Genomic DNA, 23,038 nt, shown 5'->3' with positions numbered 1-23,038 from the left:
TTAATTGTTTTCCTTGATTTCTTTGGGACATGAACCTGTGGAAGTGATAAAATTAGTAGAATGTTCCACAAAGCTTGAAGCCACTATGGCAAGAACAGGAAGGCAAGCCCTCTTTAAGGAAGTATTTGAATCAGTTCTTACGCCAATGATTTCATCTTGGTTCATGAGATTTCTTTTTATTCCATTTATTTATATGAAATTTCATTTTACATTCCAACCATAGTTCTCCCTCCTACCTCTCCTCCTGCCCCTGTCTCTTCCCCCCCCAGCCCACCCCCCATTCCTCTCAATGGGTAATGGCTCCAATGCAGAGTCAACAAAGCCTGGCACATTAAGTTGAGGCAGGACCAAACCCCTCCACCCTGCATTAAGGCTGAGCATGGCATCCCGCCATAGGGAATGGGCTCCAGCAATCTAGCTCATGTATCAGGGATAGATCCTGTTCCTACTGCCAGGGTCTCCTCAGATAGTCCAAGCTTCACAACTGTCTCCCACATATGGAGGACCTAGTTTGGTCTCATGGAAGCTCTACAGCTGTCAGTCAAAGATGTCTTTTTACTTCTGAGTATCACAAAATAGCAATTACCAGAAAAGTCTGTGTAAGGGAGTTTGAAATCTTCATTTGAAAATTTACTCGAATTCCAGATTTAGATGTTAGCGTGTATAATTATAGCATATTTTGTTCTGTGAAACCAAATCAGACTAATGTTCACCCACTGTTCCTCCCCCACTTCAGTAAAGTTGGACCTTGTTGTCAACCCAAGACCTGCTATAATTTTGTTGGGGTTTTGTTGGTGAACTTGCCAGAGATCTCATCTTTCCCAAATAATTCTGTCAAGAACACTTTCAGGAATTTGGAAATGCTTAATGTATTGTAGTAAAAATAATCAATTGAAACTTTTAAAATCATGCTTGTGTCAGCTCTCTCCAAATAGAGATTGTGTATGTTAGTATGTATGTATGTATGTATGTATGTATGTATGTATGTATGTATGTATTATTTGTATTATTTTCTGTCTTTAGGTGACTGCTGGACAATGCCATTTTAGACATTATAGAAGAGAGTGTACATCAGGACAGCAAAAAGGCATAGCGGGGACCTTGACAGATATAGTTACATTCTTATCAAAGACTGACAAGAGACTTTTGGTAAGTTTCTTCTTCAGATAGGCATTTCTTCCTTCCTACAAAAAACTAAAACATTTGAAACCAAATACACTGGGGTTTTGAGCTGCCCGGTGGCAAGGGATACAATCTTGGGTGATGTTTCCACTAATAAGGAACAAGCATGATATAGTAATGAGATGGGCCAAGGGCTAAGTATGTGCTATAGGGTTTCATTTACCTAACAAATGTCTCCCATGTGCTACACAGACATTATACCAGAACCCTCCTGACAGCAAGACACCTAGGAAGCCATATTTATAGCAGGAGATTCTCATTCTTCCTATTTAGGTGACTTGATAAGAGAAAGGGGAGATGTTATGCAAAAAACAAAACAAAACAAACAAACAAACAAACAGAGTGTTTAACTTAGGGAGATTCTAATTTAAATCTTTCTTTTCATCCTGTCCCAGAAGGTTCAGTTACTAAGAATGACGGAAACACATGCTATACTTTGAATACTTTGTTATAATTTATAAAACAAAATGCTTATTTTATTTAAAGCAAGATGAGTTTTAAATACTATGAAGGGAAAATGATATTTATAAAAAGGACAGTTTGCTGAATGCCACTAAGGATATTTAAAAATACTTTATCATATTCACTTGTGTGAGTGTGTATGCTGGTCCTGCTTCAACTTGATATGGTAGACTTTGTTGACTCCCCATGGGAGACCTTACCCTTTCTGAGAAGTGGATAGGGGCTTGAGTCAGGGGAAGGTGGGGGGAGCAGGAAGAGGGGAGAAAGAGTAATAGAAAGCAAGTCATGTGTGCCTGTGGAGGTCAGAGGACAACTTGCAGGAGACAGTTCTCATCTACCAGTTCTGGGGATTTGAACCCAGGTCTTCAGGTTCGGCAGTAAATAATTTCATCTACTGCTGAGCCATCTTACTGACACACTAAGGAGATTATTAATCTATGTAAAGGATGTTATCAGATGTAAAATTCATATTTTTAAGAATTTTTTGAGAGAATATAGGTGTACTGCAGTATATTCGTAGTATTCAGAAAGCAACCATAGAGGTTGGCCCTCAACTTCTACCTCTTTGAGCTTAGCTGTCCCTTAAAATTGTTCTGATCTCACCATCCATCTTGTAGTATAAACAGTGATATTACAGATACAAGTAATCTTCCCCAGAGTTGCACAGGTTTGGGGGATCCAAACTCTCATTTATCCTCATACTAACTCGGCAGGCATTCTATTCTATCCAGTGAGCCATCTTCTCCAGCTGTTAATTTTTTAAATGTAGAAAATTTTAATTCAGTGCTTTTATATTCTCTTCAAGTATTGCATGAAAGCTGATCTACACTGTTTAGATTTCTTATGCAATTTCGGCAAAATGGAAAGTGGGAAAGAAGCCAGCGTTCACATCCAGCTGGAAGGTCGGCCATCCGTCTTAGAAATGGTGAGTCTAAAATCAGATGGATAACTTTGTGATGTAGATCTATAAACTTGGTCATTTTTACATTGACAGGATAGTATGGAAACATTCTACAAATTCTAGAGAGCAGAATACAGTTTGGGAATAAAGATTACATTAACTGACAGATAAACTGTGGAATCATTAGGTTTGTTTTAGAAAGCATGCCACTCTCTACAAACCCCAAGTAAACAGAGGAACTTGACTCCATTTCAATTCACATAACCTTAAATCATTTTAAAATATAATGTTTAAAAACTAAAGCCTAGAAAATTAAAATTTGATTTCAAAGAAAAGCAGAACTAATCCATCAAAATGTATCAACTAAATCTGGGTGTAGTTCATGCCTATAATCCCAGCACTCCAGAGGTGGAGGCAGGAGGATCACAAGCTTGAAATTTTCCTCAGCTACATAATGAGTTCAAGGTCCTTTTATTACTACAAGAGACTCAGTCTCAAAAAAGAAAAAAATCAGCTATAACAAAATTCAGTAACAAAAATACATTTTGAAAATTACAAACTTTAAGACTTCAAGTTAAAAAGGGATTAAATGCATCTTGGACTCTTCACTCTGAAAGAGCATATGTTTTATGAGGAGCTCTCAAATGACAAGAGAAAGCCTAAAGTATTTTTTCAGTTTCCCCACCAGGCCAATATGTATAGTGTCAGTGACCAGTGCAGATAAAGTCAGTCAATGGAGCTGTAGATTTCGTGAGAAGAATTTTGTTCCCATATTCTTAATTGTCTCTGCCCATGATAGCCAACAGAAACTGAGCTATTATACATCTAGTAGCATCTTTTGAAATTACCACACAGTGGTCAAAAGAATATTCATTAGACAGTGAAAGGAGAGATGTTCATTCATCTTAGCTTTAAAGTCATGTAACCAGCAGCAAGCCATTCAGCCTTGGTAGCTGCTTCTTATATGCCCCAAGTTTCTCAACAGGGGCACAACTGACATAGTGGACAGAAAATCCTTTGTTGTCAGGCTGCCATACACACTGCAGGGCATTTAAGAGTGCCCTACATGCCAGGCAGTTCCTGCCTCTGTACATGTTCTTACAGTCAATGGTGTCCCTAGACACTACATATTGTCCCTAGGTCAGTTCTCCTGTTGAAAGAATGCTGTAGGTCTAGGTGAAGTTTGCTATTTCTAGTTCTAAAGAGGCCAAATAACCTTTACCCAGTAGACTTTAACATTTTTGGGCAATCAACCTCCTTAAGAATCTAGAGACCAGAACCAAGGTATATCTCAAATGGGAGAGTGCTTGCCAAACATGCACAAAGCCCTGCGTGTGTGGTATTTCATACCTGTAATCCCAGCACTTAAGAACAGTAAGATTAGAAATTCAAGGTCTTTCTCAGCTAACATGGCAAGCTGGAAGCCAGCGTGGGTTACATGAGATCCTGTTTCCAGAAAAAGAAAAGCAGCTTGCTAAAATTGCTCAGTGGTGCAGCCCTTGCATCAAGCATAATGGCCTGAGTTTGATGGCCAGGAACCACATGGTAGGAAAACCACCTCCAACAAGTTGTCATCTCCCTCCATACGTGCATAAAAGCACATAAATGTCATTAGGTATTTTAAAGATTATATCTAAATACAATATTCTTACTCACCCCTATAAATGTACAAATGCATCTATTTTTTAAATATTCATGGAATCTGTAAAGCCTATTCACAGATCTGCAGTCTTTATGGATTCTGTCACAAACTCCCTACTTGAAATACTAAAGCTCAGAATTCACCTGCAGATGATCACACACTTGGATTTTATTATCATTAGAGCAAGATGTTGTCACTGAGACACTAAGTAGGATGCACATATTTCATTCATAAGCAAGTAAAAGGCAAATCTGAGGGAATGTTCACCAGATCAAGAAGACTTGTTTGTGGGTAAAATCTACTATTACTGAGAAAATTATACTGTTCACTAACAACATTGTATACTATACTCTGGCAAAAAATATTAAAAATCAAGTGATTTGCAAGATAGCCACATTTAATAAAAAGGGGTTCCATGAAATAGATGGTCATACTTTTGAGCCCAAAGGAAGCCATGATAGTTCAATAAGTTATAGACAGTCTAGATAGCAAAGGTGGCATTTATATTGGCATGTCTTCAGGAAATAAACAAAAATCCAAACTCTGTTGATTATTTCTTTTTAAAACAGGATGAGACTTCATCACTCAAGTTTGAAATAAGAGCAACAGCTTTTCCAGAGCCACACCCAAAAGTTATTGAGCTAAACAAGGATGAGAACATTGTCCACGTAAGATCACCCTCTTAGGTGCTGCATGAAAACTGTATGGGAAATAGTGAGAGGGTATTTATTTATTTAGTAAGATTCTAAGATATGTTTATTTTATTTTTCCTTTTTATTTAAATTAGAAACAAGCTTGTTTTACATGTCAATCTCAGTTCCCTCTCCCTCCCCTCCTTCCCTGCTCCCCATTATCCCCCCTATCCCATCCCCTTTCTGCTCCCCAGGGAGGGTGAGACCTTCAAAGTCTGTCATATCATTTGGAGCAGGGCCAAGGCCCTCCCCCATGTGTCTAGGCTGAGAGAGTATCCCTCTACGTAGAATGGGTTCCCACAAGTCCATTCATGTACTAGGGATAAATACTGATCCACTACCAGAGGCCCCAAAGATTAACCAGAGTGGGAAGGTATTTGTAACAAGTGCCTTTTGGGGATCTGAGCCAGGAGTCAGCGTGTGACCAGGTCATAGAGGACTTTCAACCCTTTACCCACATTTCATAAATGATGGGAAGCAAACAGAGAACAGTTTGGTAGCTATGAGAATGTGGAAGATGGGAGGAAGAGCCATAGATGGAGGCGTTCCACTCTCTGCTTCTGAAGGCTGAGACTAGGATCAGGGCAGGGTGGGGAGTTCTGGCCTCTGCAGGTGCCTGGGAGGCTTTTAAAGGAAATGTCAGCACTGCTGTTTCTGAGTGTGCATTTGCTCTGCTTGTGCAGGTCATCTTGGAAGGGCTCCATCATCAAAGACCCAAACGGCAATTCACCATTGTGATTATAACCAGCAGCTTGCTACTTGGACTTATTGTACTTTTATTAATTTCATGCCTTATGTGGAAGGTAATCCTTAACAGTTACTAATTTCTTGTGCTTTATAGACAGTCCATCTTTAATAATTACTAATAGTTAAACTACTCAGAATGCCTTTAATGTCTCAAAGCCAATTAGGCTCAGTATTCATTCTTCTTGTTTTAGTCACTAGATGAATGTTTAATACTGATCTTGTATTTATTCTAATTTCAAGAATCCATTTGGAAAATGCCTATAATATTGAATATCAATATGTGGTGGAATATGTATATATCACTCCCAAGTCCAGTGTTAACCCTCCATGCCTCATACTGATTATCACTTTTACGACTGTCTTCAGGGCTAGTGTAACCTGGGGCACAGTTTTAAAAGTATTCTACACTGGTTAGATATGTGATATGAATATTATGGGTTTGAAACTAGTTATCTAATCTGTTTTCAGGCCGGGTTCTTTAAAAGACAATACAAGTCTATTGTACAAGAAGAAAATAGGAGAGACAGCTGGAGTTATGTCGACAGCAAGAGCAACGATGACTAAAGACTTTTAGATTGAGAGAACTGAACAAAGACTCAGGTAAGTTAGGAAAAGACCCTGTTCATAAGACCCCTCGTAATTTCTCTTCGTCCAGGTACTTGTGATCTTGTAACGTACTATGTCTTAATGCAGGGAAAATCTTCAAGAAAGAAAATGCAAAATGGATGAGTACAGAAAAACACTAAAGCTATTGACTTACTCGAGAGAAGTGAACTTCAAAAGACAACTTGAAAGAAATTCCAGATTTAGCCAGACAGACTTAAAAAGGAACAGTCTTCCAAGAAGATAGTGACTATATGTGCTCATGTTAGTGGGGTCAATGACACAGAAAGGGCACTTGTTGGTTTCAAATATACTTTTGAGACATTTTCAAAATATGATGATGATCTTTGAAGCCATGTAGACTCTTTCAGAGAGCTGTTTCCAGATTTTCTAATGGATAAGTCATTTTAAAAAGTGGATTTGAAGATTGTTGTTGGTGGCGCGTCATCCTTGAGCTGTGTCCCTATGGCCCTTTGTCTGGCAGATATGAATTTTAAGTGCCTGGTGAACAGTATCAATGCAGAGCAGGGTAGCTTCTGGAAAAATGTGGCTTCTGGATAAGCAGCCAGCTATGGACTCTTCCTTGTATGTACATATGCTTTTCTAGAAGATACAATTACTGTCTATTTCTTTTATCAAGAGCATCTGGGATTTTTTCATATTTTTATTCAGAAAAACAATTCTTAAGAATTTTTCCTCATAGCAGATTCTAAATATTCTACTTTAGCTGATTCATGATGTTGTAATATGAACCGTAGCTAACTGGTGGTTTAAAACTGCAAAGAAAGATTAGGGAGCCAATATTTCATAAAACATTCACTGTTTCAAATTAAGCAAACATGAATATCTACTAGGATGTTGTTGTTTTTCTTATTCTAGTTAAATATATATTACCCAGGACTGTATACAAACATTGTTTTAGATATGAATAAGCCCATTCATAGACTGAACTGCAAGTCACTGATGCAGCTTGTATGCAGTGACATAATGTGACATCAAAATTCCCATGACATATGTACATTTGATGTTACACAAGGTATTGTTTTAAAGTGAGCTATTTTCTACTTGGGTTTTACATAATCATTTTTGTACTATTTATTTGATACATGTGGTTTGATAAATGCAAATTTTCATCCAGATCTATTATGTATAAGAAAGCTATGGCCAGATTTTGAACATGTGTTGGCTAAAAAGGGGCAGCCTTCCCTGTTAAAAAGAAAGATTGCTTTACAGGAGACCCCTGTTGCCAGCTGGCCCTTCCTCAGATTTCCTCATTCATGACAGTTGCCAGCTCACAAGCCTGTGGTCTGTGGCTGCAGAACAAGGGTATGCTGGGGTTTGGGAGGGGGTTGAGCAATGAAACTTGAGTACAAAACATCAACTCCGTGTGCAAGCACACACAAATATGTATATTTAATTAAATGTTTGTATTTTTAAAGGATTTCTTTTGTATAAAAGGTATATATTTATGGTTTCTCATAAAAATTCAAGTAGTTATCTCATGAAGGTGTCAGTATTAATATACAAAAATGAGTATCAGTTTTGACCTATTTTTTTAAGGTATGGTCTCTGAAGAAATTTAAATTTGGATCATTACACTGAAAACTGAGTGCTGTGACTGCCCAACCCTTGCCTTTCAGGTACAAAGGAACACAGCTACCTCCTGGGCCACAGTTTTGCCCAGTTACCAAGATATTTTATGTATATTTTAAATAAAACTTAATGTAAACTTAGAAATGTACCTATAAAATAAGCTTAAAGATCTTATTACTTCAAAAGTTGTCATTATGGGGTCGATCTGGGGTACAATAGCTTAAGTGGGATGATTTCTTTTTAATTAAGTAATTGCTCATAGTTGTATTGCTAGCTCCTTATGGAGTTTGAAATTTTATAAAATTTCCTGGCTACAGGAAATTGTAAGAGAATAACAAGAATTATCTTCAACAATAGTGATATAGGACAACATTGTTTATATTAGATCCAACAAATGCCTTCCAAAAATCAGAATTTGATTATTCATTGATTTCATATCTTTATCTTGATTTTCAAATGCCTAGATACTATTTTAATTCTATTAAAGTAGATGTTTTAAATAGACATTTTCATTCAAAAATGTATTTTCTATTTGTGCATATGTTGCATACCAGATTCCTTCATAATAAATTTCTACTTTACACATTTCTTTTATATGCAATTACATGCTACTTTGGAGTCATTCATTTCTTTCAGGCTTCCTCCATAAAGCCTGATCAGTCTTGGGTGCAATCTGTAACGAACAATATAGGATTAATTATTTCATTTACCTGCCATTGTTATTTTTCACACACCTCATGAGTGTGTTACATAAAGGACAGATTGACAACCAACAAGCATACATTCATAGCACAACCACAAGCCAGCTATCTGAAGGACCAAAACTCCAACATCTGTGACCATTCAAGAACCTTCTTGACCACCTTTCCTGCCTGGCTAAGTGCTCCCCAATACCTCTGTGACAAGCCAGTTGTTTGAGAACACCCCATCTGGGGGTACCACACACACTTCAGCCTGCTAAAAGCCTTAAGGCTTACTAGGAATGAGTGTGTGGGTTCCTACTACTGATCATACCCATCCCTCACTCTTGTAAACATGTACAATGTGATAAATGCTTTGTAAAGCTTGACAAAATCCCCCATTACTTTATATGCTGACTTGAATAAAAACAGGACTTGATTTAAAAAGCAGTGTCCAACACAGTATTATGTTATTACAGCCCAATTTGGGGGAGTGGAATAGAGACTGTGGTTCTATATTATTTTCAAAAGGCTGAAGACTACACTCTAAGAGCAACAATGTAAATTGTAAATACATTATCTGTATAGCTTATGAAAAATAATGGTTTGCAATGCAAGAAAAAATACTCATGTTTGTATTTACTGAAAGGTGTACATGTCATTTTACAGTTTGCTAACTTAATCGTTTTTAATCTTCTCTTTTGGCAGCTAAGAGAAAGAATCCCTACATTCTATTATTAGTGTTACATCTGCTGTTCTATACAGAGAGTGGTGAAATAGTTGGTCTTACCTAATGTGGCCCTCAGATGCAGCTTCCATTAAGTCTCCATCTATATTCCAAGGAAAACCATTTTCTGAAACAGGTGCATGGCTGTGACCCTCTTCCTGCTCATTGTAGTCGTTGCTATTATTCCTTGGATGAATTTTTACTTCGTTAATGGTATAAGTCTCCTCAAAGGGAAAACTGAACTAAATAGAACAAATGCACACAAGAGTGATGCTTCCTTGTACCCCCTATTACAAATAAATGTCACCATCATATGGACATTTTTATCATCTTGAAGCCCTAATTAGATAGCCCCAGGTTTTCTGAAAAAAAAAAAAACCTGGAAGATTTCCACGCTTGATAAGCTCTACTATATGATGGACAGTTCATACTCATGAAAAATTTCCAACAATAATGATGCTGTAATTTCAAGTTAATGATAGACTTTCCCGTTGATCCCACTGATTTCATTATTACCTTATTTAGCTAATGTGAAACAAACTCCAATGTAAGTTTCACACTTGGAATTCAATTCAGAAGAACCTAAATCTAAACTTATAGAGAGTACATACGAAAAAGGCAAAAGGCAATCAAATATGATTTCCCAGGTATCCTACCACCATTTTAACAAATGGACACACGGTAAAAGATAGTTGCTATTAACCATTCTAGAACATGCCACCAGGAAGGAATGTTCAAGTTGTACTTTTGCTTCATTGCCAAAGAAAATTATCAGGGTTTGGGGAAACAGTGAATCCTCATTTATATCTGTACAGCACCTTGTAACTGGAGGTTTCTGTCCTGCCAGGTCCCACTACCCTTGAACCCCAAATAAACACACAGATAGTATATTAATTATAAAATTGTATATAATGGCCCTAGCCATCAGCCAATCTATGTATTTCCACATGGTCTTGGCTTACCAGAGAATGCCTGGACCTGTTACTCCTTTGGCAGCGACATGGAGTCTCTTTGGCACTTCTCTGTCTCTCTCTCTCCCCAGCATCCTCCTCATCTCCTAATCCTGCCTATCTTCCTGCCTATACTGGCCAAACAATGTTTTATTTATCGACCAATAAGAGAAACATATACAGAAGGACATCACCCATCAGCACCTTCTTGCAAATAGGGTTAGGACTTGAATATCTGGGTTAAGGGGTAGACATGATTTAGTCCATAACAGCCAGTTCTTAGTTACTCATGGAAATGCATATCCTATAAAAAGAGTGATTATACACCAATGTCTGCAAGTATGAGGTAGGCACTGAAAGCTTTCCTCCCAATGCAAGAGATCTAATACAGTCATGATTCAAGTAGTCTCACTGAGACCCAGCCTGTAAGAGTTGCTTGGAGCTGAGGTGAGCATGGATTCCACTGTGTAACTCAGTTTACTGTGCAGTTTAAGCTGTAATATCTCCCACACCTTTGTTCTTTGTGTATAAATTAAGGGCTTCAGGGAAAACACTGACCCTTTAATTTGTTTTAAACAACTTACAGAAATTTCTGCTTCTTCAAGGTTTATATGCAGAAGGGGGAGGGGAGGCTATGTTTATTAAGGGATAATTCCCAAGCCACTGTTCTACAATCTGAAAGTATTAATGATTAGGAACTGCATTCCCAGTAAGACTATTTGGCTATATTAATTACTTTGAATAACTCAATTATAAAAAATTCAACATAAGTTGTACCCCGCAGCCAAGAATTCATACACTGAAGTTCTACTCTTGAGTGTCTTTTAGTTTTCTAAAGACATAATTACATTAAACACAGATCTATGTGGCAGAGCTTAATCCAACATGACTTATATCCCTGTGAGAGGTGGGTGTAGTTCAGTGTTTTTCTCTGTCCCCCTGGTCTCCCTGGACAGGCTTCTCTCCCGCTTGTAGGTCCCAATAGCCACTTATGAAATAATCTCTCAGAAGCTAATATTAAATATAATTGTTTGGACAATGGCTCAGGCTTATTATTGGCTAGCTCACTCTTATAAATTAACCCATTTTTAATAATCTGTGTATCATGACTTGGCCACAGCTTATGGGTAATGTTCTGGCATCTTACCCCTTTAGCAGCTACATGGTATCTCTCTGACTCTGCCTTCTTTCTTTCTCTATCTCTATTTGGATTTTCTGCTTACCTATATTCTGCTTGGCCATTGGCCAAATCCACTTTATTTATCAACCAATAAAAGCAACACATATTCACAGCACACAGAAGAACATCCCATATCATGTGGGAGTTTGAATTAATTAAAAAATACCAGGGATTCATTTGCCCCAATGGACAGCCACATGAAAGTACAGTTAGAGATAACCATGTTCCAAAGAGACAGTAGCCTCATGAGAAACTAAACCCTGTGATGCTTTCCTCAAGTCTTAGCACTGAAGTGTGTTTATCAAGGCCCATGTAGTCCACGTTGAGGAAATGGGATGTTGCCCTTGGTGTAGAGGTAAGCAGAGGTGAAATCAGCTATTTTAGTAAAACTCCTCAAGGAGAAATTACCAAAGACAAGGCAAAGAAACTGAAGATACATAAGAGGCCATTACAAGTGAAAAAAAGTAAGGTCTAAATTAAGAATACGGAGAAAATAAAAATGAGAATCAACAGAAGCAGTGGGGGTAATGTTGTGAGGAAATGGGGAGGGATTTCAGAGAAACTGCAGTATGGGGAGAGAGTGCAGAAGGGAAAATTCAGGGTCAGCTATGGGTCTATTGAACCAGGAGGTCTGAACAGAGGTTTACAACACAAGGGAAGCACAGTGGTATTGCAGATATGGAGACATGCTTAGACCCTTGAAAGAGTGTGTGCTTAGACAGCAAGCAATTGAAATAATGGGGCAAAGAGATCACCCAGAAGATGGAATCCTCAGGAGGTAGAGTTCATTGAAAAGTTTTAAAATCACCTGCCGAAGGTGGCCAGAGAGAGCAAGAAATGTGGGGAGAGAGAAGAGCCAGAAAGAGAGTACAGTGAAAGGAACCTGAAGGGTAGTTTTCCCTTCTGTTTTCCTGAGTTAGGAGTCACTGCAAAGATTGTGAGGTGATCATCAATCTTCTCTAGTGCTCTTCACAAATATTAACATTCCAGCCATGAAAATTGTGGCTCAGAGAATGAAATGCTAAAATAATTTGGAATTTGTGTCCTTCACACATACCAGCACTGCTAGAGACTCATCACAAAGCAGAGAATCCTACTGTAACTAGCATATATGTAGTCTTTCTTACATGGTAAAGTTTTTTTAAAAATGTAATACATACTATTCATATTTCTACATTTGTTTATCATTTATGTAAATAATTATGTGAATTACATATGATTATAAATGTAATTCTTTACTGTAGGGTGAAATTGAGCTGGGGGTCTGGAGAGATGGCTCGGCTGTTAAAAGTGCTAGTTGCCCTTCCAGAGGTCCCAAGTTTGGTTCCCAGTACAAACGTCAGACAGCTCACAACAACCTGTGACTCCAGTTTAAGAAAATCCAACTCCCTCTTGCGGGTTCCACAGGCAGACACAGTCTCTCTCTCTCTCTCTCTCTCTCTCTCTCTCTCTCTCTCTCTCTCTCTCTCTCTCTCTCTCTGTCAGTCTCTCTCTTTAACACCCCCTCTCTCTGTTCCTCTCCTGCTCCCTCTGCTCCCTCTCTCCCTCCCAAGTGGCTAGAGTGTGTGGTCAACAATCAGCCTCTGATGGTTAGCTGGATTTACTGCCTCCTCCCATTTGTCCTCTCCTAACTATATCCAAGTACCATTTATACCCTTAGGAATGTCAGACTACACGGTTTTACAGTCATAACTGTGTACTTCCAGACTAACAGCTGGAACATAGTGTGAGCCCAAGAATATAGCTTATCACAGGTACTATTTCTCTTTTCATCTAAACACTTAAGTGGAAATATCTCTACATACATTTTGAATAACATCTATCAAATGAGTAAGCACATGTTTGCAAATCTATTGCTATACATGAATATGAGACAGGTTGTAAACAAATGTCAGGAAAATCTAAGCCATCATACATTTTAGAATCTGCTGTTGTAAAACCAAAAAGACAAAACTCTCAGATTTCACTGCTTTTCACTCTAAAGAACAGCTTGTGCATGTGTAATTGTAACCCTAACTTCCTTCGCTTTGCAATGTAATACTAGAATTTTGGTTTTTCTTTGCACAAGGGAAAAAAAAGCATATCCCATATGTCAAAAGAAGCAAATGTATGTTAATGCTGGCACACAAATTTCAAACTTTAAATGAAAGGGAAATAAAGATTAATGTAAGCCGAAGAAGATAAAGGTTTATTCATGAGGCAGGACTTGATGCCAGTCTCTGAAGCATCTCCATGACTGTACCTGACTATTTCTGCTAGAGTATCTTTTCAGGTGCTTTACAAAGTCTTGTCGAGTGGTGTTCTGTACAACTATGAGAGCCAGGCTTCCATTATTCAACCTGAAATTAAACATCTGCATGTGAGAATCAAGAAGTTTATCAACAGACTGTGTCTGAAACCCCCCCATAATTCTGGCTAACAAGTATGATGCTCACTAGAGGATACAGACCAATATCGAGAAATCACCATGTTGAACTGACCTAAAATTTTTAAGCCACATTTTGTTGTGCTCTTGCTGAAGTGAGAGAGCATTTCAAACTAGTTTTTATTAACTCCTGGGGTTTCTTTTCAGCACAAACTGACTTCAGGGCTCTTCAGAAATCAAACCTTCACATATCTCAATCACATCAAGGAGCAATATTAAATCTACAACAATTATTTAAGAATTCTAAACATGAAGCTATGTATGCTTTTTAAAAAGCGTATTGTGGCATGGTGTACATTTGTAAATTATCTGAGATAACCCACAGCAAGATGTTTTTCTAAAATCCAAACTGTGGTTAAAATGTTTATTTATGGGCAGAAGGTCTATGTGACATAGAAGACAGAATAAATCAAAAGGCCCTGGGTAGAGGAGATGGAGTAAACAACAGCTACCACATATGTTCAGCTAAACAACAGAACATTATAATCTTATATAATGCTTTGATCTAATAAGAGAGACTAGAAATCTAAAGGTGTGATCTAGTGCCAAAATAGCTCCCCCCACAAATGCATTAGCTTTAGAATGCATTTTGCAGAAATACATGCAAAGAATTTCATGCTTAATTTCAGTGCAAACACAAAGTTGTCCCAAGAATACCAATAACATTACAAGGACCCTTTAAATCTGTAGAGGCTCAGATAGAGTTGAGGAACGTTAGAGATCACCTCATCCCCATCATTTAGTCATTCTATGTAAGGATGGACCATTCCCAATGGAAGGCACACAGTGGCAGCCAAAAGAATTACGATAGCAAAGCTCTTATCTGCTGGATTAAATAGGGTCTAATACTCCTACTATGCACTGTGCTGTCTCTTCCTTCTGAAATCAGACAGCACCAGAATGTTCAAGGCATTGTCTTTACATGTCATTTTTCTTAGTTGTGTGATTTTTATAAATACTATCCCTTCTCATTTGTTCTACATGCTTGCATTTGGAAAAGAACTACTTTTAAATTTTAAAAAATGGACATTTTATTAAAAGAATGTGCAAAAAATAGCACCTGTGATTCTGTAAGGATATAAAATGCCTCACTACATACTTCATAAAATGTAGCCAAGAGATTCCTATGCACCATAGTTCACACTAAGTGAACCAAAATGTCTCTGACTGAAAGCATCAACCTAACCCAGATCCCCTGCCAAAAGTACACGTTTATAACTGCTGAGCCATTTTTCCATTCTCATAGTAAGGGTATGCTTGTATTAAAATTAGATAGCAGAGATATTCACAAGAAATGTCAACATTTAGTAAAATATTCTCAACAATTAGTAAAGTGGAAGCAAACCAAGAAGGCACAACACAAAGTTGTGTCAATGAGACACAAGGAATACCTTAGTCAGAGGATTAATAAAATGCCAGTGATTATATGGCAGTTTTTTTTACAGTTCAATCGTTGTTTCAACTGTATCATGTGGACAAATCCTTTAGGAAGATTTAATATTATTTGAAGGTAAACTACCTTTTACCCACAATTATCGTTCTTTCAAAAAACTAACACTTTATCAATTCTTTGAGAAGTTCACATAACATATTTTGATATTATTCACCCCCACCTCCTTCCCTATTTTTTTCCAGATCTATTCCCTACATTCTTACCCATTCCCAGCTTCATGTTATCTTTCATCTCCCAATAATATACTGAGTCTAATTTGTATTGCTCAACTTATAAATACAGGCTATCTACTGAAGCATGATACTGGTAGATACCAGTAGCCACATCCTTAAAGAAAACTGACTCTTTCTCTCCTCATAAGCCATCAACAGTTAATAGCTCATCAGCTAGGGGCTGGGGTTCATGAGTCACTGCATGCACTATGCTAGAATGCTGACTGGTTAGATCTTACACAGATCTTGCTCAGGCAGCCACAGCTACTGTTGAGTTCATGGGTACATTAGTACTGTCATGTCTAGAAGACACTGTTTCACTATGCCCCCACCTCTGACCTCTGACTCTTACAATCTTTCTACCCCTCTTCCACAATGGTCCTTGAGTTTTGGTGGGAGCCAGGAGGATGATGATATGAATGTCCCATTGGTAGCTGAGCACTCCATTCACTGACATTTATTCTCTTCACTTCTATCAGAGAATACATGTTTAACACTTCTAGCTAGAAAATAGTTAAAGTATTACCAAAGAGAAAATTATTTATAAATAATTTTCAAAATACTTGCCTGGTGTCAGGTACGAAGCCCCTGGGTGCCACTGAACAAAGACAGGGGATTGCCATGATACTGATGTTCAGGAACTGCCCTTGGATGGTTTGCCATTGACCATCATGGTATAAAGAAAATGGAAGCGAATGGTTACTTTCTCTCCCCAGTCACTAGTGCTGGGCAAGGCTTCTAGCACATTTTTGCTGACTCACCAGATACTGGAGATTGCTTTGCTTTTCTAGAAGTAACAGAAACAAAACCATGTTATACATATGCAAAGCTAGCATCCACTAGACATAAGGCAAATAGAGAATCCATAATTATATGTGCAAAATCTTCCTCAATAGAATATCACTTAAGGTATAAATATATTATAAGGAACAATTTCCATTTCCTAATGACTATAATTCTTCCTCAATGTTGCTTCAATATTTAAATTCCATGCTACTCCAAAAAATCCCATAAGGGCCAAAACTGTGTGTTTGGGGCTCATGGTTTTACCCAAAGTCTAGAACATGGCAGGCACTCAAATAAGATATAGATGGGTAGACCGGTGGATGACTGGTTGTCTGACCATCAGTCTGGAAGGATGGTTGTTTCTGAAGACAGGAGGTAAGCTCCATGTTTACTAGAAGATGTAGGAGTTATGTTTTATACTCTTCTTTAGTGAGAAAATAGTGAAGAAGAACAAGTCTAGCTAACTGCTTATGTCAAGGTAGTTTATTCTTTAAAGAAAAATAAAGTGATGCAGGATTAAGAACACAGACTGCTCTAGTAGAGGACCCACATTCAGTTCCTATCACCACATGGCAGCTTACAGTTATCTGTAACTCCAGTTTCAGGGGATCTGACACCCTCTTCTGGCCTCTGTGGGCACCAGACATGTGTGTGGTACATACATTCAGGCAAATCATGAGTGTGTACATATTTTATTAAAAATAAAGATGACTAAAGATATCAACATTACACAGAGTTTTTTTTTTTGCCTTTCTTGTTCATCCTGGGAACAACCAGCTGGTAGAAACGATATCTTGCAATCCTCTGGTGTAAATAATGAAATTCATAATTAATAGTCATTGACATTGGGATACAGAATTTTTTGCCTTAAGAAAAGCACTTACTGAAGTTTGGCCAATGTTTTGAGTACAGCAAAGTCTCTCCGCTGACTAGGGGACATCCATCAGTATTTCTCTGCCAGAGCCAAAGTCCTTCTACCAAAGCCAAACATGGCTGAGAAACCAAAGCGAAGAAGCTTACCAGCGGAGCTAAAGGTGCACACATCTACTGACTGTATGTGACCTTGAATGGGACATTCAGTACATCAGTGAGTGGTTGAAACCGCAGCCATCAGCGAGAGTGTTTATTTACTTAAGGAACATTGCCAGGTATCATACGTCATAGCTACTACCCTTGCTTTCTCTTCACCTGTCTTTACTATAACAACTGTAAATGCCACTATTAACTTTTCCAGGTGATGAGCAAAGAAGCTCAAAGTAGAAAATCTTATAGCTTTTATCTATTTCACATAAAATGAGATTAGTCATGTGATGCTGTAGTAGACGTACCAGGAAAACAGTTAATAATAGCTTTGCATTGCATTTATCGGAACTTGAATGCTCTCACATGGGATAATTTATGGCCTGCAGGTGTGCCCTTGTCATTTTCCTCTTGTGAAAACATGATCTTAGTCCTGAAGTCTTGGTGTAATCAAACAATAGTGCAGATTACATATGTAAATAGTATGCATGGACGTTTTCCATTGTGTTTTAAAATTGTGATTTTGAACATCATTACTGATATTTTTCCATTTAGATTATAGTAAAACTTCATTTATTGCTTTTTCAAAGGAAGTAGTTGAAATGAAAGGCAATTTAGCTAGAAGATAGCTTGCCTTTGAGCTTTAGTCAAACATTTCTATGCTTAGAGATGGAGAACTTACCATTCCCAGATAAGACTGACAGAAACACAATAATTACTTACATGAATTAAAGCTCCCTTATTCCACCTGGATCTCTCTAGAATTCTTACCCATTATAATGTGCATAGTTGCAGTCACCACATGAGGAATTCCACAAAGAGAATGTGCCAATACATTCGTAGATCCTGCCAAAACAAATTTAAAAATGCATATTTTCAGTAGAGTGTGGTTTCAACTTAGCGTGTGCTCACATTACACATAGGCACCACCATATAATGTTCAGATGAAAATTAGTAGAAGTTTATGAGAGAAAAGTTGATAAAAACATTAGAAATACAGCTTTCCATTCACAGCACATATGTATGTCAAATGTTTGCTGAACTGTCAAATTTCATTAAAAGTTAGAAAAACACTTCCCCTCACCCCTGGATACCTGCAGCAGGTGGGGTACCTGATTCAACCCTGCACCCATTGTAGCACTTAGGAGAACAGGCCCTCTGCCTCACATGAACAGCACAGTAGAGTTGACCCTGTAGACAGGGGTGCGGGTGAGCCAGCCCCAAGGGTCTGAGAGAGGCATATCCTGTAACTTGAAGCAACATGGTGGTAGGGACAAGGGAAAGATGCCCTCCCCTCTTGCCCATACTGCCTCCATCTGGCAAAAGAGCTGACCCCTTTACCAGATGCAACACTCATGAAAGTGGGCCCTACACCTTGTCTGGGCAGCACAGTGGAGATAACCCTGTTGATGAGGGCACAGGTGAGCTAACCCCAAGAAAGGAGCATAGGAGACCTAACCCCACCCCTCATCTGCCATATGGTGGCATGGGTTGGGGAGAGATGCCCCACTCCTGGCCGATCAATGCCTGAGGCAGGTAGGAGAGCTGGCCCTGAGGTTATAGGAGCAGGAGAACTGCCCCTACTCCCCGCTAGCTGCAAAGCTCAGAGAGCAAGCCCTGTACCTCACCTGGTCACCACAATAGGGCCTACCATGTTGGAGGAGATGTAGGTGAGCCAGCTCCGAAGTTGTGAGCATGGTAGTGCTGTCCCCATTACTCATCTGACTTGTGGCAGCATAGGTAGGGGAGAGATACTCCCCACTCCCTAATCCCATCTATCAATGCCTGAGGCAGGTGAGAGAGCTGGCCCTGAGGTAGTCAAAGCAACAGAACTGTTCCTGCCCTCATCATCTGCAGCACTGGGAGAACAGCCCCTACACCTTTCCTGGGCAACACAGCAGAGCCAGCCCTGAAGATATAGGTGTGTGAGAACTGACCCTGAGGGGATGGAAACAGGAGAAATGGCCCTGCCCCTGGCTCATCACTGAAAGGGGTAAACTAGCCAGAGCAATGCAGGAGAGCTCACTCTAGTGAAGACAGGAGAAGTGGTGGGGTGACCAACCCTGAAACTACCTAGGCCTAGAACCAGGGTTATATGTTGGCCCACCCCAACATCCACCCCATCTGTTATCTCCTGGAACATGGAGTGGGGGTGTTGGTCCTGTGTGACTCACTGTGTCACACTGCAACTTCCATGAGGAGATTCTCTCTCTCTGCGCTCCCTACTTTCCACTCTTAATGTTTTTTATTTGGAGGGGCAGGGAATTGGTAAGATCAGGAGACATGATGTGGACACATGATGTAAAAGAACAAAGAATAAATAAAAAAAGTTAAAGCTAGAAAATACCACAAATATTAGAAAATTGTATTGGATATATCAGCTCAGTAGTACAGTGTTAGCTAGTGTACATAAGGCCTGTATTACCTCTCTAGTATCACAAATTCAAGAACAGTTTATTGACTCAGAGATATTTTGGTCATGATACTGATATTTTTCCCTCAAAATTACAAGTATAAAGAAACTCCATTTAACTTTAGTGAATAGGCCTTTTGCTTCTATACAAAAATGGGCACTAATAGTAGAATTTCTGTATTGGGTAAAGATGAATGCAAAGATACATAATAAAAATTAAGTCAATAATGAATAAATACATTACAATTTTAAACACTGAAAGGCATGTTCAAAATACATTATGTAAATCTTAGAGGAAAACTCTCACTTCAAATGATTTCCTTTCTATATCTGAGAGAAAATATTTAACTTGATTATTGCCATCTAAAAATGTGTATACAAAAATAATTTCCTATTCGCATAATCATTGGAATAATTCAAAATACTCTAGGATTCCTCCACCTCCTCACTGAAGGGAAAAGCTCCCTATGATGTTTATATGTGACCAAAATCATACAGGCCTGCTTTCAAAATCATACAGGACAGTAAAGGCATTGGAATGTATGGGAGAGAGTGAATTGGGCAACAGGTAGAAGTCAACTTTAGCTAGGAGCTGTGAAAGCATGGGTCTGTTGTATACTAGTCACCAAGGCAAAGACTCATTCCCTGGACTTGCTTAGGCAGGGGCATTTCTGTGACCATGAACAAGTGCTTCAGTTGTGTCTCCTGTAACTGTGTCCTGTAACTGTGTCCTGTAACTGTGTTCAGTTGCAGAAGCTGAAAGACTTCAGCCACTACCACTGGTCAACTAATATGTCATTAAAATAAGTAAGCATTAAAAAATAAGCACATTTTAATTACTAATGATAAATAAGCATAATTAAACCAAAACTCTAGCCATAACAATGCAACACCACCAAAGCTCACCACCAATTAGCTTTACTCACTGCTAAAATCATTCTGACTAAATCGCCAGAAACAAGCTGTGTTCTGACTCTAATTACTTAAAGTATAGCAACCTGATTGTTTGCTGAATGGTACTCATTGGGAAGGAACAGCACTCAAATATCAATCTCACCAGTTCTATTCAAAACCATCCTAGGAGTTTTGATCGGAGCAGTTAGTCAAGAGACTAGATAAAGAAATTGGAAAAGAAAGAGTTAAATTGTCACTGGTACAAATAACAGGATCATTTGGAAAACACCAAAGACTTCAGTAAAATTGCAGGATACAACATTAATATATACATGTGGTGTTCTTATTTACTTACAGCAAACTGTCATAAATAAATCATGACAATAAAGCCATTTACAAATACTACCAAAGATACTTAGCAAATTTCCCTGAAGAAATAAAGGACTTGTATGATTAAAGCTATAAACATCAATGGAAGAGACTGAAGGTGACAGAAATAAATGTATAGATATCTTGTGTTCACAAACAAGAATAGTTAACCCTGTTAAAATATCCACACTATCCTAAGAAGACCCTATCAAAAGATCCAAAGCAATCTCCATGAAAATTTACATAGTTGCTCATAGAAACAAAAAATATTCCTCTTTTTTAAAGAAAAAACAAGACTCCAAGTGTATACCACAATCTTGAGAGAAGAGCAAGCTGGTGGAGGCAGCATGTACCCTAACTTCAAAATCCACTAAAAACATTGAGACAGCATGCTGCTGACATTAAAAACCAGCATATATATCAACAGAATAGAATGCCAAGACCCCAAATGGAAAACTCCAGTACTTATGGTGAACTGATATTCCACAAATGTACAAAAACAAAACAACAAAATGAAGTTATAATCACTAAAACTGGAAGCTGGATGTCCACATGCAGGAGAATTAAATTAGACTCTCATGTAACTTGTACACAAACCCAACTGATAATGGATTAGATACTGTCAGATCTTCCGTGGGGGCCAACAGAGGCGGAGAACTCCATGATGTTGTTCTAATCCCAAAAGCACGATGACAAAAGCAAACATGTATACATAGGATTATGCCTCACTGAAAAGCTTCTGCACAGATCAAGAAACTCTCAATGGAATTGGAGATGACCAGCAGAATTGGAAAATACATGGGGAAGCCACTGGAGGATGCTTATTTTATTTCATCATAGATTTGCTTATCCACAGATAATATACCATTAAGATCTGACTCTGTTGTGCAAACTATTTGATGTTGGGGGCGTCTATGTTTTCAAAATTTTTCCCCAAACCCCTGAGTTTTCTTGGGAATTTTTTGGTTCTGCTGTATTGTTACTAGGTGACAAAAACACTTCAGCTTCATTATGAATGTACAGAACTATCACTGTATATAAAGTCTGTCTTTAACCAAAATGTGATTACACAGTGCACTGACTATATGCCTACATGCAATGAACTCAAAAGTCTCATTTAACTTGACAGATCATTTGATTTAAAAGAAAATGAGTAAATATTATGACTATTAATTTCACTAAAGAAGACATACAAACAGCCAGTGGGTACATATCATCACTAGTCACAGAAATAAAAATTTAAACCCTAATAACTTCTCCTTTGGTTATTTATGTATTAATGTTGGGATGATACAGAGTTGAAGAGCTTGATCCTTAAACAATGATACCATGCAAATTATTGATATATTCCATATTCCTTTTTTTCTTTTTTCTTTGGTCTAGTTTTTCAATACAGGGTTTCTCTGTATAACCTTGGCTGTCATATAACTCACTCTGTGGACCAGGCTGGCCTCAAACTCACAGAGATCCTCCTCCTCTGACTCCCAAGTGCTGGGACTAAAGCTATTCCACAACATCCAATACCGAAACAAGATAAAGACACTAACAAAAAAAAAAGAGAAAAGTACAGACCTATTTCCCTGATGAACATGGATAAAATTCCCCACAGAAGCTAGCAAACATAATTAAACAATGTGTCGAGAAGATCCCATACTGTCAGCAAATTGATTCTATTTTAAGAACATAAGAATTGTCCAGAATAACAAACCAACAATACAGTTGCATAAATGGACACAAGGACAAAAATCACCTGATCATAAGACCTAAAAGCTCAAAACTGCTACAGGAAAATACAGGTAGAATAGCTTAAGAGATGGGCATATGCAAAGATTTTCCTGCAAAGGATTCTAACAGCACACTAAATAGCCTAAGAATTAACAAGTGGATTGCATAAGAGCGAGGCTTCTGCACAGCAAGGGAAACAACCACCAGGGTGAAGAGATGGCTACAGAATCAGAGAAATTCTTGGAACACATCAGAAAGGGATTAAAATCTAGAATATGTAAAGAACTGTAAAAAGTAAACACAAAACTAATGCCATTTAACCAACAATGAATGGAATGAACAGTTCTCAAAAGAAGAAATACAGATAGCTTGCAATAGCTAC

The 23,038-nt window shown here is 38.2% G+C and overlaps 2 protein-coding genes across 2 annotated transcripts in view; one reads left to right on the top strand and one right to left on the bottom strand.

Annotated features, from left to right (window-relative positions):
- Positions 1-6,190, top strand: part of Itga4 (integrin subunit alpha 4) — a 70,802-nt gene extending 64,612 nt beyond the window's left edge. The window contains exons 24-28 of the mRNA XM_035446881.1: positions 1,024-1,149; positions 2,450-2,569; positions 4,757-4,855; positions 5,563-5,682; positions 6,095-6,190. Of these exons, the coding sequence (XP_035302772.1) occupies positions 1,024-1,149; positions 2,450-2,569; positions 4,757-4,855; positions 5,563-5,682; positions 6,095-6,190 (561 nt within the window). The remainder of the gene's footprint in view (positions 1-1,023; positions 1,150-2,449; positions 2,570-4,756; positions 4,856-5,562; positions 5,683-6,094) is intronic.
- Positions 6,191-8,320: 2,130 nt separating this feature from the next.
- Positions 8,321-23,038, bottom strand: part of Cerkl (ceramide kinase like) — a 103,668-nt gene continuing 88,950 nt past the window's right edge. Inside the window, 7 exon segments of the mRNA XM_027420085.2 lie at positions 8,321-8,495; positions 9,293-9,471; positions 13,602-13,698; positions 16,017-16,157; positions 16,985-17,044; positions 17,120-17,297; positions 18,027-18,101. Of these exon segments, the coding sequence (XP_027275886.1) occupies positions 8,414-8,495; positions 9,293-9,471; positions 13,602-13,698; positions 16,017-16,157; positions 16,985-17,044; positions 17,120-17,297; positions 18,027-18,101 (812 nt within the window). The 3' untranslated portion in view covers positions 8,321-8,413.

Source organism: Cricetulus griseus, chromosome 6 (assembly GCF_003668045.3).
Source record: "Cricetulus griseus strain 17A/GY chromosome 6, alternate assembly CriGri-PICRH-1.0, whole genome shotgun sequence".
In the NCBI taxonomy this organism is placed as follows: domain Eukaryota; kingdom Metazoa; phylum Chordata; class Mammalia; order Rodentia; family Cricetidae; genus Cricetulus; species Cricetulus griseus.
The sequence above is the reverse complement of the archived record's forward strand: the minus strand, read 5'-3'. Positions and strand labels throughout refer to the sequence as shown.